Genomic DNA, 16,794 nt, shown 5'->3' on the forward strand with positions numbered 1-16,794 from the left:
TCTTTTTTGGCAGGCCTGCTGAGTTTTTCCATAGCTTTCGGTTCATATTTTGATTTTCCAACATCCACAGTACTTTGCTCTCAGTTGATTTTATTGATGTAATTTCCTATCTGACTGGTTTAGAGTCATAGAACCATATTGCACGGATAGAGACCTTTTGGTCCAACTAGTCCACGCCGACCATAATCCCAAACTAAACTAGTACCACCTGCCTGAACTTGACCCATATTCCTCCAAACATTTCTTATTCATGTAATAACCATAAGCAATCCAGAAGTAAATCTAGAAATAAACCTGAATCTCAGGAGCAGCTGCAAGATCCTGCTTTTCTCAGTCCACCAGTTTAGAGAATAAGGCGCAGTTGGACAAAAGTATAGCCATCAGTGGTAGAGCAGTTAAAATCGGGGATATGGCAAGCAAACATTTCATCCCATCTTTCATGATTTTGAGTGAAGTTTCTGGCTATGCAGTAGCGAGTTGCCAAATAAGGGGGATTACCTCATCAGCCCAGCTTTCCTCATTAATATTTGGCTTCCAATCTTACCAAAATGTTGAACAACTAGATGGTGAGAACTTGACATGGAAGTCAAAGCAGATACCTGGAGACACCAGGTCACCACTTGCAGCTAAGGGCCTCCAAGATGCATAGGAGCAGGTAGTATCTCAGGACATGATCCGCAGACATTAGCCACACACAACCCTTGTCCACGGACATTGTCAACTAGCATGTTAAAGACAATAAGATAGACAGTCACATGCATCTTAGCACTGGGAATAAATCAGCCTTCGTTGAACAAGTTACCTTGGAAGAAACAAGCACTTGAACGAAGTTGCCGTGTGGATCAGCAATGATTTAATTCAATGCTTGAGGGACTAAATGGCCTATAGCCATTGACAAAATGCTTGGAAATTATTTACCACTGCCACTGGGCTGCCCTTCGACATTTCTCAGAATCAAAACCACATGACTGTTCATAACTGTCAGCATATTCACACATTTACTTATGGAAAGATGGCATTCTGACCTGCAGAGAAGATTAAATAAAAAGTTACACTCCAGAGGAAGTGCAATATAGCTCTTCATGGATTGACAAGTTAGCAATATAATACAAGATTGAGTTTGACCAGAATTGACAAAGTTTTATCACGACAAATACAGCTGTAACTAGTGTCACAAATTGGAATTTCCTACTTGAATGAAGCTTCATGTGTTATGAATTCATTGGGGGGAGAAAAGTACCTCAATTGACCTTCAGTGGCAACACATTTGTAGCTAAGCAAGATATTTTCACAAGGTGGTCAGATTGCCAAGGTGCCTCTCTAGGTTCTGGATCAGTGGTGATCAGATTCTGGATCAGTGGTGCTGGAAGAGCACAGCAATTCAGGCAGCATCCGAAAAGCTTCGAAATCGACGTTTCGGGCAAAAGCCCTTCATCAGGAATAGAGGCAGGGTGCCTGCAGAGTGGAGAGATAAATGAGACGGGGGTGGGGAGAAAGTAGCATAGAGTAAGAGCTTCAGGGCAGAGGAAATGACCTGGGAGTTGCAGTGGGAGAGAGACTCCCTGAGATTCTTGTAGAGAGAGGAGGAAAACTTCTTCAATCCTTGCAAGAGGATTCGCAGTAGGGTTAAAATCACCCCCACCTGATGAAGGGCTTTTGCCCGAAACGTCGATTTCGAAGCTTTTCGGATGCTGCCTGAATTGCTGTGCCCTTCCAGCACCACTGATCCAGAATCTGGTTTCCAGCATCTGCAGTCATTGTTTTTACCAAGGTGCCTCTCTAACCTTCCTAATGTCCCTGTTGTGAATGATATGAACTGCATAGTATTAACCCGTTCATTTTCAACTGTGTAACATTAAAGCAAGGTTCTGGCATTCATCTATTTAGACATAGTGTCAGTTGTAGTGCACAAAAAAGGTGAGGGGTTCACAGTTTTAGACAGTGAAAGTAATCACCAGCATTATTAGTTGTCTCCAAGTCCCATGAGCGTTCATTCCAAACCAGGTATGCCTCATTTAGAGATGCCATTACTCCCCCATTTGAAAAAAATACCACATAGAAACAGCGCAGAATTGAACCAAAGTTACCCCAGCATATCCACACATTTGATGATGGAAAGATGACATTCCGGCTTCCAGAGAAGTTTATTTAACAAAACGTTACACGAGAAGAAATGTAACAGCTTCTCATGGATTTACAAGATGACAATACTATACAACATTGAATCAGACCAGAAACTACAAAATTCTAGCAAAAATAAAGCAAAGGAAAAGTATTTCACAGGTGCATTGTAAAAATATATACCTCGTGCTATTTACAATCCAAATTGCTAAATGATTACATTCTGTGTAGAGATGCATGAAAGAAATTGGAAGCCTTTGAAAAGTGAATGTTAAGACATAAGCCAAAAATTCCACACACAGAATATAACACAAATGAAGAAACGGCCGAGGGACAGAAATCTAAAACAAGTGACATTCAGAAAAGAAAATGCCAGTATTATGGCCATTTGATCAGAGCTGAAAAGCTAAGGAGATTTCTTTTAGAGGGCAGAATTGGAGGGCAGCAGAGGGAGAGATTGACCTGGGGTCTGTTGCAGATGAGCTACTATGATGTGCAAGGATGGCACAAGGCAGAAGTGCATGACATACCATGACAGAAGGACTCCTGGGCAGATAAGCTACAAGCAGCAGCAGTCAGCTCACACAGCAACAGTGCTAATGAACAGAGGAAGAGCCTCAGTGAAAAAAAGTCTAACTATTACAAATGCCAGTGGTACAGTTGTGAACAGCAAACAACCAACAAAAAAGACAAATTAAACTACAGCTTCAAAAGTCCTAGCATTATTTAAATTTAATGTAAAATTAGCCATGGAGAACAAAACTCAATTTTACTTCTTTCATTTGTGGAATGTGGGCAACGATGTCACAATGGGATGTTTTTGAGCCACTTCACAGGACAGTTAAGAATCAATCCTGTTCATGTGGGACAAGAATTTCACATAGCTGCCCTTACCCACTCAAGCTTAAATTCTCTTCCAATTTGACACGCAATTCTAGGGAGAGAAAGAGACCCAATAATTAAATGTTAAGTTTTAACAATTTGAAGCAGTGCTTTCCAAACTTTTCACCAATCTGACTCTACTTTGAAACCTCAGAATTGGGCGACCTTTTTCACGGTGGGCTTCAGAATTGGAAGGTCTGCCCGTTAGGCCACGGCCTTCATATGAATGAGTTAAAGGTGACTGACAGCAGTCATCCTTCTTTCTGAACTCAATATCAGCATTTGTTGCCTGGGAGATTGCAACCTGGCTACAGAGGTTGGGGGGGGGTGTTGCGACCCACAGTCTGGGAGGTTCTGATTTAAAGCCTTGCATATGATCTGTCACTCAAGATCACGTGATCTGTTCATGGCTCAAATTCCACATTCCCATCTCTACCAAATAATCTTTATTCTCCTGATCAATAAAAATCAATCCACCTCGGTCTAAACAATGATAGTAGATTCCAATGGGTTTGTTCTTGCAGCAGTGTCCAGTACCGGAGGACATAATCGCAGAATAAGGGCTCACGCATTTAAGGCAGATGATGGGGTATTCTGCTGAGGGGGCAGTGAACCGGTGGAATTCTTTACTGCAGAGGGCTGTTGAGGCTGGGTCAGTTCAGTATATTCAAGGCTGAGACATACAGATTTTAAATCAGAGAGTTGATCGTGGGTTATGAGAAAAAGGCAGGAAAGTGGAATTGAGGGTTATCAGATTAGCCATGATCTCATTGAATGGCGAAGCAGTCTCGATGGGTGAAATGGGCGAAAGTGAGGACTGCAGATGCTGGAGATTAGAGTGCTGCTGGAAAAGCACAGCAGGTCAGGAAGCATCTGAGGAGCAGGAATATCAACGTCTGGGGCAAAAGCCCTTCATCAAGACTCAATGGATGGAATAGCCTACTTCTGCTTCTATGTCTTCTGAATGCTCCCTCCACGACATTTGGAGACAAAGTTCTACAGCTTCACAACCCTTGGAAAAAATTTACTCTCAGCTCTGACGTAAAAGGGTGACACCTAATTTTAGAATAGCACGTCCTTTGCCCCAGGCCTACCTCCAACAGGAAAGATCCTTTCCACATCTACTTTGTCAAGACCATTCAGAATCCTATCCCCTTCTAAAAAGACACTCCTGACTCTTCCAGACTCCAATGGAAAGAAGCCCGGTCAGTGCGATCTAACCTCAAGGCAATGCCCTCATTGCAGGTATCAATATAGCAAAGCTCCTTTGAACTGCCTCCAACGTATTCAAATCCTTCCTTAAATAAGGAGATCAAAACTGCACACAGTATTCAAAATGTGGTCTCCGTAATGCTCCTTATAACTGAAGGAAAACATGCTTACGTTTATTTCCAATTCCTCTAGAATCACGGACAGCATCTCATTAGGCTTCTTGACTACTTTAGTACTTGCAATAATAACTTGAGTGTCATGGACTAGGATACCTAGTTATAACATGGGGGTTTAGATTAGAGTGGTGCTGGAAAAGCAGCATCTGAGGAGCAGTAAAATCAATGTTTTGGGCAAAAGCCCTTCATCAGGAATACAGGCAGAGAGCCTGAAGGGTGGAGAGATAAATGAGGGGAGAGTGGGGGTGGGGAGAAAGTAGCATAAATGGTTATAACATACCTAGTTATAACATAAATGACCCATACATAAATCCTGCATTTAATCTTTTAAAAAGTGCTCCTAAAGTCATTTCTAGATCTAATTTGTGAATTAACTGATCCAAATAGATACCACTACAGGAATTGGTAGCATATGTTTCATTCATTTTTTTTTAACTTCATTCAAGGGATGAGTGTATTGCTGGTAAGGCAGCATTTAATGCCCATCCCTAATTGTCCAGAGCAGTTGACAGTCAACCACATTGCTGTGGGTCTGGAATCACATGTAGGCCAGACCAAATAAGGATGGCAGATTTCATTCCCTAGAAGGACATTAGTGAACGAGATGAGGTTTTCCGACAATTGACAATGGACTTATAGCAGTCATTAGATTTTCAATTCCAGATTTTTATTGAATTCAAATTCCACCATCTACCATGGAACGATTTGAACCCAGGATCCCAGAACATTATCTGGGTCTCTGAATTAACAATCCAGCGATAATACCACTAGGCTGAAGGGCATTACAGGATTCACAAGGTGGGAGCACCACCCATGAAGCAAACACTATCAATGGATGGAGGTGTGCTAACTAACAAGAAAAAAAATCCACTCTCTTAAGGCACACCAAATTCTCAAAGACACCTTGTTAATACAAGAAAGTCCAGCATGAGGAAATCCTGTGCCCTCTCGTTGTCACTTTCACTGCATTATCCACAAACAGTGCTACAACCACTTCTTACTTTAAAAAATATAAATAGCAAATCAAAGCTGATGTAAAACAGTGCTCATCAGACATCTACACAATGCTGATCAAAACTGATCTATTATAGAAATAAAATACCATGCTCCCCAGAAAAGAATGTAGTCATAGCAAGTAAAAACATTCTAATTTTAGACGTTTTCCCATGAACACAGTCTTCCAAAGGCTGGAGCACTACAAACATAGTAGCTGATTGTCCAAGCTTTAATAACATAAGCCAGTCAGTAATGTGATCTTCAGCGTTTATTAAAACCTTTAAGTCCATAAACGACAACAAAGTTACTGTAGAATTTATCGCATACAGCTAGCATACAACAGCATGTCCTCAGTCTAAATGAAATACAAAAAGATTTTAACATTTTCATACAAAGGAACTTTTAAATTTATTAATGTGACCTTACATTTCTTTAGTTACATAAAATCTGCTACAGCAAAGTATCTTATACTTCCCTTGCACATACAGGTAAATATGGGTGGATGAAAAAAACTGCTGTCAATGTCAGCCTCATAATGGACACTGGTGTGCAAATGTTTTGACAGCCAAGACGACAAACAGAATGTTTGATATTACAGCTCATACTGGTAATGCAAATGTCTAAAGGCCTTACTTCCATGAGTTCCCTTCAGGTTAAGAGGACATTGTGTCAATGTTTCCTTAGTGCTAACTCAAGCAAATACTCTGGTTCTAAGCCAAATCAAGTTGGTTTATTAAAATTCATTGCTTTCCTTTCCTGTATTTATCTGAACCAATCTGAATTCAGCCTGCTTCAGTACATAAGAAACCGTTTCAATTTAAACTGTTAGAGAGGTTTATTTCATATACATACATAAATATATAAATATATATAGATATATATATATGTGCGAGAGAAAGGAATCAGAATTGTGTGCTGTAAGTGTACAAATAAAACTAATCTGATTAAAATGAATTGGTTAAAAAAATGTTAGCGTGTACAGATCCACTGAATCCATAACCCATGATTTAACAACACTGAAATACATGAGGAAAAGTGCTTCAACGAGGATGTGAAAGCACTAGCCCTTTCCTGTAGCAACAGATTATGTCATTATATGACAATGCATCTACCTAGTAGCTGAGCCTAACACCTGCAAACTCTTAAGTTCTGTTCCCAGGGAGACAAACAAATATATATAAAAAATGGTAAAGATAGTGGAAACATGGCAGTTGTTACCTGTGTTAAGTATTTTGCAATGCATGTACCAAAGCACTAAAAATTATTAGTCTGAAAAGCTAATTATGGAGTGATTAATCTTTTAGCATTTGCCCAGATATCATTTCAGCATCACAACACTGTGCCTCAGAATCAAACACAATCCTGGCAGTGACCTTCTTTACTTATGCAGCATCTTAAAACAAAAATGGAGGACTGCAGCCCCACTGCATGCTCATATATAGTGCATTTGCTCACTATACTGTATACAGCTAACGACTGAATCCGTGCATAAAACCATTTACCTTGCCCTTTTAGAGTTTCTGATGTCAAATCATTACGATTAAAATAATTTCACGTCTCTAATCCCTGATAGAATCTGATGCCGCTATTTTTCTTCCTTTCAAAGCATACCACCTGTAACAGGAATCCTTCCTCCTTCCACTGTCCATCATCTAATAAGAACACGCAATGAAATTCGAGTTGTGTAGGATGGTTACCCCAACAACTGACTACGCTTTGACATGCTGGCGCAACACAGTTACGAATGATAGGGAGACAAAGCTAGTCTGAAGATTACCTGCTGGTAGCTTTACTCAGATGGTGTTCAGCAGACTGCAGCATCCGGTGAGTGTCAGGCCTGGATCCTGCCCAGATGAATACAAAAGAAATTGGGAAGGGCAGCTGAATTTGATAGTACAGGAGTATTCAAGGCACAGGCTCTGCATACCCTGCTCCAATCGTCCAATCAATTCTACCTTATTTTGGTCATGTCCGGGAGAACTTGCTTTTGTTCAGTCTATTTATAAATACACAGAGAACAAGTACTACTTCCAAAAAAAAAAATGCCAAAAATGCTGTCTAGGTTCTAGGAGTCTGCTTCTTAATTTCTACAAGGTAAGGTGTTCTAACAACTGTGACCTCTCAGACATGACAGACAGGAATTGTGGCTGCGAACACTAGAAGCAACGTTCAGCTTTCACTTTGGGCTAAGTCACACCAAGTGCAAAAAAATCCTGAAACACTTGCTCTAACTTTACACTTAAACAAAATGTTTCACTCTCTGCAAATTGCCGTTTTCAAAGGGGGGGGAAAAAACAAACTACATGACACAAAGGCAACTGCTGGAGAACAAAGGAAGGAAGGAAGGAAGGAAACAATAAGAAAGTGGTCTAGTTTTTGTGTCGTAGCACAGGTAGTGCTTTGCGTAAATGTGCCTGTGTATGAGGGCTGTGCTAACTGCACACATGAATTATGGCAAGAAGGACCTCAGCCTTGTGGAATGAAGAAACTAAGTAATTGTTTCGACGAATAAGATGGTTTCCGCTCCACCCCATCTGTTAGCAGAGTGCAAAGATCCCAAATACAAGCCCTGACGGTCTCTTTCTCTCTAAAAATCAGCAAATTCCTTAGCACATTTTTCGGTTAAAGAGACACGGATGTCTTCTTCTTCATAATCATCAAAATTGCTGGTGTCGCCTGGGCCTCTGCACTTTGGTATGAATGGAGCTTCCACCTGAAACAATATCAAAGTGTAAGAGGATGAGATAGACAAAGGTCACTGGAATGATAGCTCTGGAACAACAGTTCTACTGAGGCACACGTAAACCCACTGCAGTCACCAGACAAATTGTCTCCATCTACCAAACTGAAAAGCAAACACTAAAACAAAGCCACTCACCAACTGCATTGTTTACAGCCACAAATGGAAAGAACAAAGATAACATTTGTTAACAAAATTTTAAAATGTGCATGGTAGTATGCAAATGAACAATTCAGTTTGCCGGTGCTGGACTTGAGGATAAAACCTCAGTGAGAGGCAGTTGCAGCTCTTTCCATCTAACTCCTCAATTTCAGCATCCACCATGTGGTTTATTAATGTGAAGAAAGATTTCAGATTCCTGCGTCAGCTTCACTGTTGTGCCTTTGACTGTCTTTACCAGAATTAAAAATAATCTGTGAATTGGGACAATGTAAACCCATTACATGCAAGCAGCCAAGAGGAACAAGTCGTAGAAATTGGAAGGAGAGGGAATCAAATGTGTTGCAGAGGTGGTCAGGCATTTCAGACCTTTGGTTGCAATTCAGATAATGTGAAAAATACCCAGAAGCTTTTTCTATTTCATTGAAAATCTCTTCTTGCTCTAATTTCTGCAGTGTTCTACTGAGACCAAACACAAGTTGGAGGGACTGCATCGCTTTTTCTGAGGTATTTGACAACCTTCTTGTCTCAACATGGAGTTTGACACTTTCAGACCATGAAGTCAGCGCTACATTTTGATACAGGTTTGCCCTGTGTCTCTCATTTTCATGTTTTTGCTTTCAGTCAGAGTTTATCTTTATTCTGCTACTAACACTTATTCTGATTCTTTTTCTTTCTTTCTTCTCATCTCTCATGACCTTTTGTTCTGTAATAACTCTGATCAACTCTGATCTGTAATCTCCCTTGCTTCTACTTTTTTTGTTCTATTCTTGTTCCTCCCTACCTCCCCTTTTCAATTGGATAAACCACATCCGTTTCTATGTTTCCCTTCAGAGTCATACCGGACTCAAAATGTTAACTGTTTCTCTCTCTGTAGATACTGCCAGATCTGTGTTTCCCTAGCACTTTTTTTATTTCCGATGTCCCAAAACCAGCAAAATTTTGCCTTTGCTTATTTCTTTAAAATTAGATTTGAAGAATCCTGAACTGACAAAATAGCCCCCAGTATGTACCATCAAATCTGCTTTCTATGGTTCACATGATTTGTGGACCTGGATAAAACTGGAACTGCAAAATCACCTCACTGAATGCCAGATCATGGGCTCCAAATGAAAAACAAAAGGGTTGTCAATTTTGGGAAATTAGTTTGAGTATTCCTTGTGGAATGGAATCAAAAAGAATCTGCAATATGTCAGACTTTCCCAGTGACAAACTTATGACTTCTTCCAATTCCTGAGATTGCTTGCCCGACTGCCTGGAGTCTGAAGCGAAATGGGCTCCCACTCACCTAGCTACCTTAAGCAGTAAAGAAAATACATGGTGCACAGTCAGATCAGACTCCTTTTATGATCTACTTATACTTTTGAAAAAAGTGGTTTTGTGCAAAATATGCATGGTATGGGCTTGTGGGAAGGGAAGGGGTGGTCACTGTAAGTAAGTTAAACCAAAGTGTAAGAGGATGAAGTAAGACTGATAAATAAACTGCATTTTCTTCAATATAAGAGGCCTGACAGAAGGGTAGATGAACATGGGACTGGGATATCAGCTCTATTACAGAAATGTGGTTCAGGGAGGGGCAGGACTGGCACCTTAATAACCCAGGGTACAGATACTATAAGAAGGAATAGAAAGGGGAGAGGGGGCAAGGGAGGAAGGGGAGTGGCGTTTTTGGTTAAGCACAACATTACAGTTGTATTTAGGAAGAATATTCCTGGGAGAATGCCCAGTGAAGTCATATGGGTGGAACTGAGAAATAAGAAAGGGATGACCTTACTTTCAGTCCCCCAATAGTCAGCCGGAAATTGAGGAGTAAACATGTCAGGAGATCTCAGATAAGTTTGTAATGGTAAGGATTTTAACTTCCCAAACATAGATTGGGACTGCAATAGTGTTAATGGAGAGGAATTTATTAAGTATGTAATTTTAAGAATTAAGAATTTTCTTATTCAATATGGACGTATCTCTGGATGTAAGTTTGCTCACCGAGCTCAGTGAGCAAATTTGCATCCAGACCCTCAGCCTGAACTACAAATGGATGTACCTACTAGAGAAGGAGCAAAACTTGATCTTCTCTTGGGAAATAAGACAGGGCAGGTGACTAAGATGTCAATGGGGGAGCACTTTGGGACAAGTGATCATAATTCTATTAGTTCTAAAATAGTTATGGAAAGGAATAGACCTGATCTAAAAGCTGAAGTTGTAAATTGACGATATTAAGCAGGAAACTTCAAAAGTTGATTGGGGGAGGCGTGCACAGGTAAAGGGATGGTTGAAAAGTGGCAGGCCTTCAAGAATGAGATTATGAGACAGTATGTTCCTGTTAGTGCAAAGGGCAGGATTGGCAGGTGTAGGGAATGCTGGATGACTACTTAAATTAAGGCTCTGGTTAAGAAAAATGAAGCGGCACATGTCAGATATAGACAGCTGTGACTAAGTGAATCCCAAGAAGAGTATAAGGGCAGTAGGAGTACATTTCAGAGTGAAATCAGGAGGGCAAAAAGGGGACAGGAGATACCTTTAGCAAACAGGGTTAAGGAGAACCTGAAGAAATTCTACAAATATATGAAGAGAATAGGCCACTTAAAGACCATGAGGCTGTCTATGTGTGGAACAGCAGGAGATTGAGGGGTGGCATGGTGACTCAGTGGTTAGCACTGCTGCCTCAGCGCCAGGGACCCAGGTTTGATTCCAGCCTTGGGCGACTGTGTGGAGTTTGCACATTCTCCCAGTGTCTGCATGGGTTTCTTCCAGGTGCTCCAGTTTCCTCTCACTATCTAAAGATGTGCAGATCAGGTGCATTGGCCATGCTAAATTGCCTGTAGTGTTATGTGCATTAGTCAGGGGTAAATATAGGATAGGGGAATGATTCTGGGTGGGTTACTCTTCGGAGGGTTGTGTGGACTTGTTGGGCTGAAGGACCTGTTTCCATACTGTAGGGAATCTAATCTAATCTAATCATTGGTGAGATACTAAACAAATATTTTGCTTCAGTATTTATTGTGGAGCAGGACATGGAAGTTAGGGAACTTGAGAAGATAAATAGTGATGTCTTGAAAAGTGTCCATATTACAGAAGAGGTGGTGCTGTAGGTCTTAAAATGCATAAAATAGATAAAGCCTGGGACCTGATCGAGTATATCCCAGAAAGTTGCGGGGAGCTAGGGAAGAGATTGCTGGGCCCTTGCTAAGATATTTGTATCAGTGATAGTCACAACTGCTGGAAGACTGTAAGGTGACTCATGTTGTACCATTATTTAAGAAATGCTGTAAAGAAAAACCAGGGAACTACAGACCGGTGAGCCTGACGATAGTGGTAAGTAGTTGGAGAGAATTCCAAGGAACAGGATTTACATGCATTTTGAAAGGCAAGGACTGATTAGGGATAGTCAACATGGCTTTGTGTGGGGGAGAAGGTGTCTCACTAACTTGGCAACCGAGAAGATTGATGCAGACAGAATGGTAGATGTTGTCCAAATGGAGTTCAGCGTGGCATCCAATAAGATTCTGCATGGTACACTACTTAGCAAGGTTAGATCACATGCAATCTAGGACAACTAGCCAATAGGACTGGCTTGAAGGTAGGAGACAGAGGATGGTGGTAGAGGACTGTTTTTAGACTGGAGATCGGTCATCGTGAATGATTATGATGTGGTAGGCATCACCGAGACGTGGTTGCAGGGGGTTCAGGACTGGCAGTTAAACACCCAAGGATTTACAACCTATTGCAAAGACAGGGAGGTAGGCAGAAGGGGCGGGGTTGCCTTGTTAGTTAAGAATGAAATTAAATCTATGGCACTGAATGACATAGGGTCTGAGGATGTGTGGATGGAGTTGAGGAACCACGAAGGCAAAAAAAACCATAATGGGAGTTATGTACAGACCTGACAACAGTCAGGACCAGGGGTGCAAAATGTATTGGGAAATAGATAGGGCATGTCAGAAAGGCAAGGTCACAGTGATCATGAGGGACTTCAATATGCAGGCGGACTGGGTGAATAACGTTGCCGTGAATTCAAAGAAAGGGAATTGATGAAATGCTTACAGGATGGCTTTTTGGAACAGTTTCTGATGGAGCCCAAAAGGGACCAGGCTATTCTGAACTTAGTGCTATGTAATGAGCCAAACATTATGCAAGATCTTAAAGTAAGGAGCACTTAGGGGGCAGCGGTCATGATATAGTTGAGTTCAGTCTGCAGTTTGAAAGAGAGAAGGAAAATTGGATGTAACGGTTTACAGTTAAATAAAGGTAATTACAGGGACACGAGAGAGGAACTGACTAAAATTAACTGGAAGCAGAGCCTAGCGGGGAAGACAGGGCAGCAATGGCAAGAGTTTCATGGCTGACAAAAGTAGTAAGGAAATGTATCAAATAAAAAGAGAGAGGCTATAAAGTGGCCAAGAGCACTGGGAAACCAGAAGATTGGGAAGGCTACAAAAACAAACAGGACAACAAAGAGAGAAATAAGGAAGGAGAGGATCAAATATGAAGGTAGGTAGCCAACAATATCAGAAATGATAGCAAAATTTTCTTTCAATAAATAAGAAATAAATGAGGGGCAGAAGTAGAAATTCGGCTGGACCAAATTGATGCAGGAAGGCTGGTGATGGGAGATAAGGAAATGGCTGAAGAACTTAATAAGCACTTTATGTCAGTCTTCACATTGGAAAACATGAATAATATCTCAACAATTATGGGGAGTCAAGAGGCACAGTTGAGTATGGTAGCCATTACAAAAGAGAAAGTGCTAGAAAAGCTAAAAGGTCTAAAAATTGATAAATCTCCTGGCCCTGATGGGCTACATCCTCGAGTTAGAGTCATAGAGATGTACAGCATGGAAACAGATCCTTCGGTCGAACCCGTCCATGCCGACCAGATATCTCAACCCAATCTAGTCCCACCTGCCAGTACCCGGCCCCTATCCTTCCAAACCTTTCCTATTCATATACCCATCCAAATGCCTCTTAAATGTTGCAATTGTACCAGCCTCCACCACATCCTCTGGCAGCTCATTCCATACCCATACCACCCTGCGTGTGAAAGTTGCCCCCTAGGTCTCTTATATCTTTGCCCTCCCCATCCCAGGGAAAAGGCTTTGCCTATTTACCCTATCTCTGTCCCTCATAATTTGGTAAAACTTCATAAGGTCACCCCTCAGCCTCCGACACTCCAGGGAAAACAGCCCCAGCCTGTTCAGCCTCTCCCTGTAGCTCAAATCCTCCAACCCTGGCAACAACCTTGTAAATCTTTTCTGAACCCTTTCAAGTTTCACAACATCTTTCCGATAGGAAGGAGACCAGAATTGCAAGCAATATTCCAACAGTGGATGAACCAATGTCCTGTACAGCCACAACATGACCTCCCAATTCCTGTACTCAATACTCTGACCACTAAAAGAAAGCATACCAAACACCACCTTCACTATCCTATCTACCTGCGACTCCACTTTCAAGGAGCTATGAACCTGTAAGCCAAGGTCTCTTTGTTCAGCAACACTCCTTAGGACCTTACCATTAAGTGTATAAGTTCTGCTAAGATTTGCTTTCCCAAATTGCAGCACCTCACATTTATCTGAATTAAACTCCATCTGCCACTTCTCAGCCCATTGGCCCATCTGGTCAAGATCCTGTTGTAATCTGAGGTGACCCTCTTCGCTGTCCAATACACCTCCAATTTTGGTGTCATCTGTAATCTTACTAACTATACCTCTTATGCTCACATCCAAATCATTTATGTAAATGACAAAAAGTCGAGGACCCAGCACCGATCCTTGTGGCACTCCACTGGTCACAGGCCTCCAGTCTGAAAAACAACCTTCCACCACCACCCTCTGTCTTCTACCTTTGAGCCAGTTTTGTATCCAAATGGCTAGTTTTCTTGTATTCCATGAGATCTAACCTTGCTAACCAGTCTCCCATGGGGAACTTTATCAAATGTCTTACTGAAGTCCATATAGATCACATCTACCACTCTGCCCTCATCAATCCTCTTTGTTACTTCTTCAGAGGAAATAGCAGAGGCATTGATTGTGATCTTTCAAAAGTCTCTGGAGTCAGGGCAAGTCCAAGATGATTGGAAAATCGCTGTTGTAACCATCTTGTTCAAGAAAGGATCAAGACAAAAGATGGAAAATTATAGGCCATTTAGCCTAACCTCAGTTGTTGGTAAAAGTCTAGAATCCATCGTCCAGGATGAGATTTCTAAATTCCTGGAAGAGCAGGGTCAAATTAAAACAAGTTAGCAATATCTAGATATTATCTATCTAGACTTCCAAAAGGCCTTCGATGAGGTGCCTCACAGGAGGCTATTAAGTAATGTGAGGGATCATGGTGTTGGAGGTGAGCTACTGGCATGGATTGAAGGTTGGCTGTCTGACAGAAGGCAGAGATTTGGGATAAAAGGTTCATTTTTTGGAATGGCAGTTAGTGACAAATGGTGTCCCGCAGAGTTCAGTGTTGGGGCCGCAGCTGTTTGCGTTATACATTAATGATCTGGAAGTAGGGACTGGGGGCATTCTGGCGAAGTTTGCCAATGGTACGAAGTTAGGTGGACAGGCAGGTAGTTCTGAGGTGGGAAGGCTGCAGAAAGATTTAGACAGTTTAGGAGAGTGGTCCAGGAAATGGCTGATGATATTCAACGTAACCAAACACAAGGTGTTGCACTTCAGCAAAAAAGAATACAGGCATGAACTATTTTCTAAATGGTGAGAAAATCCATAAAGCCAAAGTATAAAGGGATCCGGGAGTGTTGCCCAGGATTCTCTCAAGGTTGACTTGCAGGTTGAGTCCGTGATTAAGAAAGCGAATGTAATGTTGTTATTTAACTCAAGAGGGTTAAAATATAAAAGTAGCGATGTGCTTCTCAGACTTTATAAAACTCAGGTTAGGCCCCATTTAGAATACAGTGTCCAATTCTGGGCCCCACACCTCGAAGGACATACCGGCACCGGAGCGTGTCCAGCGGAGATTCTCACGGATGATTCCTGGAATGTTAGGCCTAACATACAATGAATGGCTGAGGATCCTGAGATTGTATTCATTAGAGTTTAGAAGGTTGAGGGGAGATCGAATAGAAACTTACAAGATAATGCAGGGTGGACGCTGGGAAGTTGTTTCTGTTAGGTGGGGAGACTAGGACTGGTAGGCACAACCTTAAAATTAGAGGGGGTCAATTTACAACGCAAATGAGGAGACATTTCTTCAGCCAGAGTGTGATGTGCCTGTGGAATTCATTGCCACAAAGCGCAGTGGAAGCCGGGATGTTGAATGTCTTCAAGCCAGAGATTGATGAATTCTTAATCTCACAAGTAATTAAGGGCTACGGGAAGAGTGCGGGTAAGTGGAGTTGAAATGCCCAACAGCCATGATTAAATGGCGGAGTGGACTTAATGGGCCGAATGATCTTACTTCCACTCCTATATCTATGGTCTTATAAACAGTGTGTCACAAGGACAGGTGCTGGGTTCACTGTCACTTATATAAATGATTTGGATGTGAAAAAAGGAGGTACATTTAGCAAGTTTGCAGATGACACCAAAATTGGCGGTATAGCAGACAGTGAAGAGTACAATGTGTACTTGATCAGATGGGCCAATGGGCTGAGGAGTGGCAGTTGGAGGTTAAGTTGGATAATTGTGTGATGTTGCACTTTGACAAGGAAAATCAGGGCAGGCCTTATACACTCAATGGTAAGGTCCTGGGGAGTGTTGCCAAACAAAGAGACCCTGGAGTGCAGGTGCATAGTTCCTTCAAAGTGGATTCATCAGTAAATAGGGTATTGACGGCAACATTTGGCATGCTTGCCTTTATTGGTCAATGCATTGAATTGGGATGTCATATTGTGGTTGTACAGGACATTGGTGAGGCCACTTTTGGAATATTGCATTGAATTCTGGTCTCCCTGCTATAGGAAAGATGTGAAACTTGAAAAGGTTCAGAAAAGACTTAGAGGAATGTTGCTGAATTTGGAGGGTTTGAGCTATAGGGTGAGGCTGAATGGGCTGGGGCTATTTTCACTGGTGCAGACGCTGAGGGGTGATCTTATAGAGGTTTATAAAATCATAGGGTGAATAACCAAGGTCTTTTTCCCCAGGGTAGGAGAGTCCAAAATTCAAAGGCATAGGTTTCAGGTGAGAGGGGAAAGATTTAAAAGGCACTTAAGGAGTAACTTTTTCACACAGGGTGGTGCATGTCTGGAACAACCTGCCAGAGGAAATGGTGGAGGCTGGTACAATTACAATACTTAAGAAGCATATGGATGGGTACATGAGTAGGAAGGGTTTGGAGGGATATGGGCCAAGTGCTGATAAATGGGACGAGATCAGTTTCGGATATCCGGATGGAACAGACAAGTTGGACTGAAGGCTCTGTTTCTGTGCTGTACGTCTCTATGATCTGAAACCCACTGCCCTGGAGGGTGATTGAAACAGGGGTGATGAATAATTTCAAATGGAAATTGGATAGGCATTTGAAGTAAATAAATTTGCAGCCTTCAGGGATCGGACAGGTAAAA

At 41.7% G+C, this 16,794-nt stretch overlaps 1 protein-coding gene across 4 annotated transcripts in view; it reads right to left on the reverse strand.

Moving 5' to 3' along the window:
* Positions 1-5,637: 5,637 nt before the first annotated feature.
* LOC122554117 (cAMP-dependent protein kinase catalytic subunit beta) overlaps positions 5,638-16,794 on the reverse strand; it is a 221,348-nt gene continuing 210,191 nt past the window's right edge. For all 4 annotated transcript variants that reach the window (XM_043698625.1, XM_043698626.1, XM_043698623.1 and 1 more), the window contains one exon: positions 5,638-8,100. In XM_043698625.1, the coding sequence (XP_043554560.1) occupies positions 7,975-8,100 (126 nt within the window). In that variant the 3' untranslated portion in view covers positions 5,638-7,974. The remainder of the gene's footprint in view (positions 8,101-16,794) is intronic.

This window comes from Chiloscyllium plagiosum, chromosome 11, assembly GCF_004010195.1.
Source record: "Chiloscyllium plagiosum isolate BGI_BamShark_2017 chromosome 11, ASM401019v2, whole genome shotgun sequence".
In the NCBI taxonomy this organism is placed as follows: Eukaryota; Metazoa; Chordata; class Chondrichthyes; order Orectolobiformes; family Hemiscylliidae; genus Chiloscyllium; species Chiloscyllium plagiosum.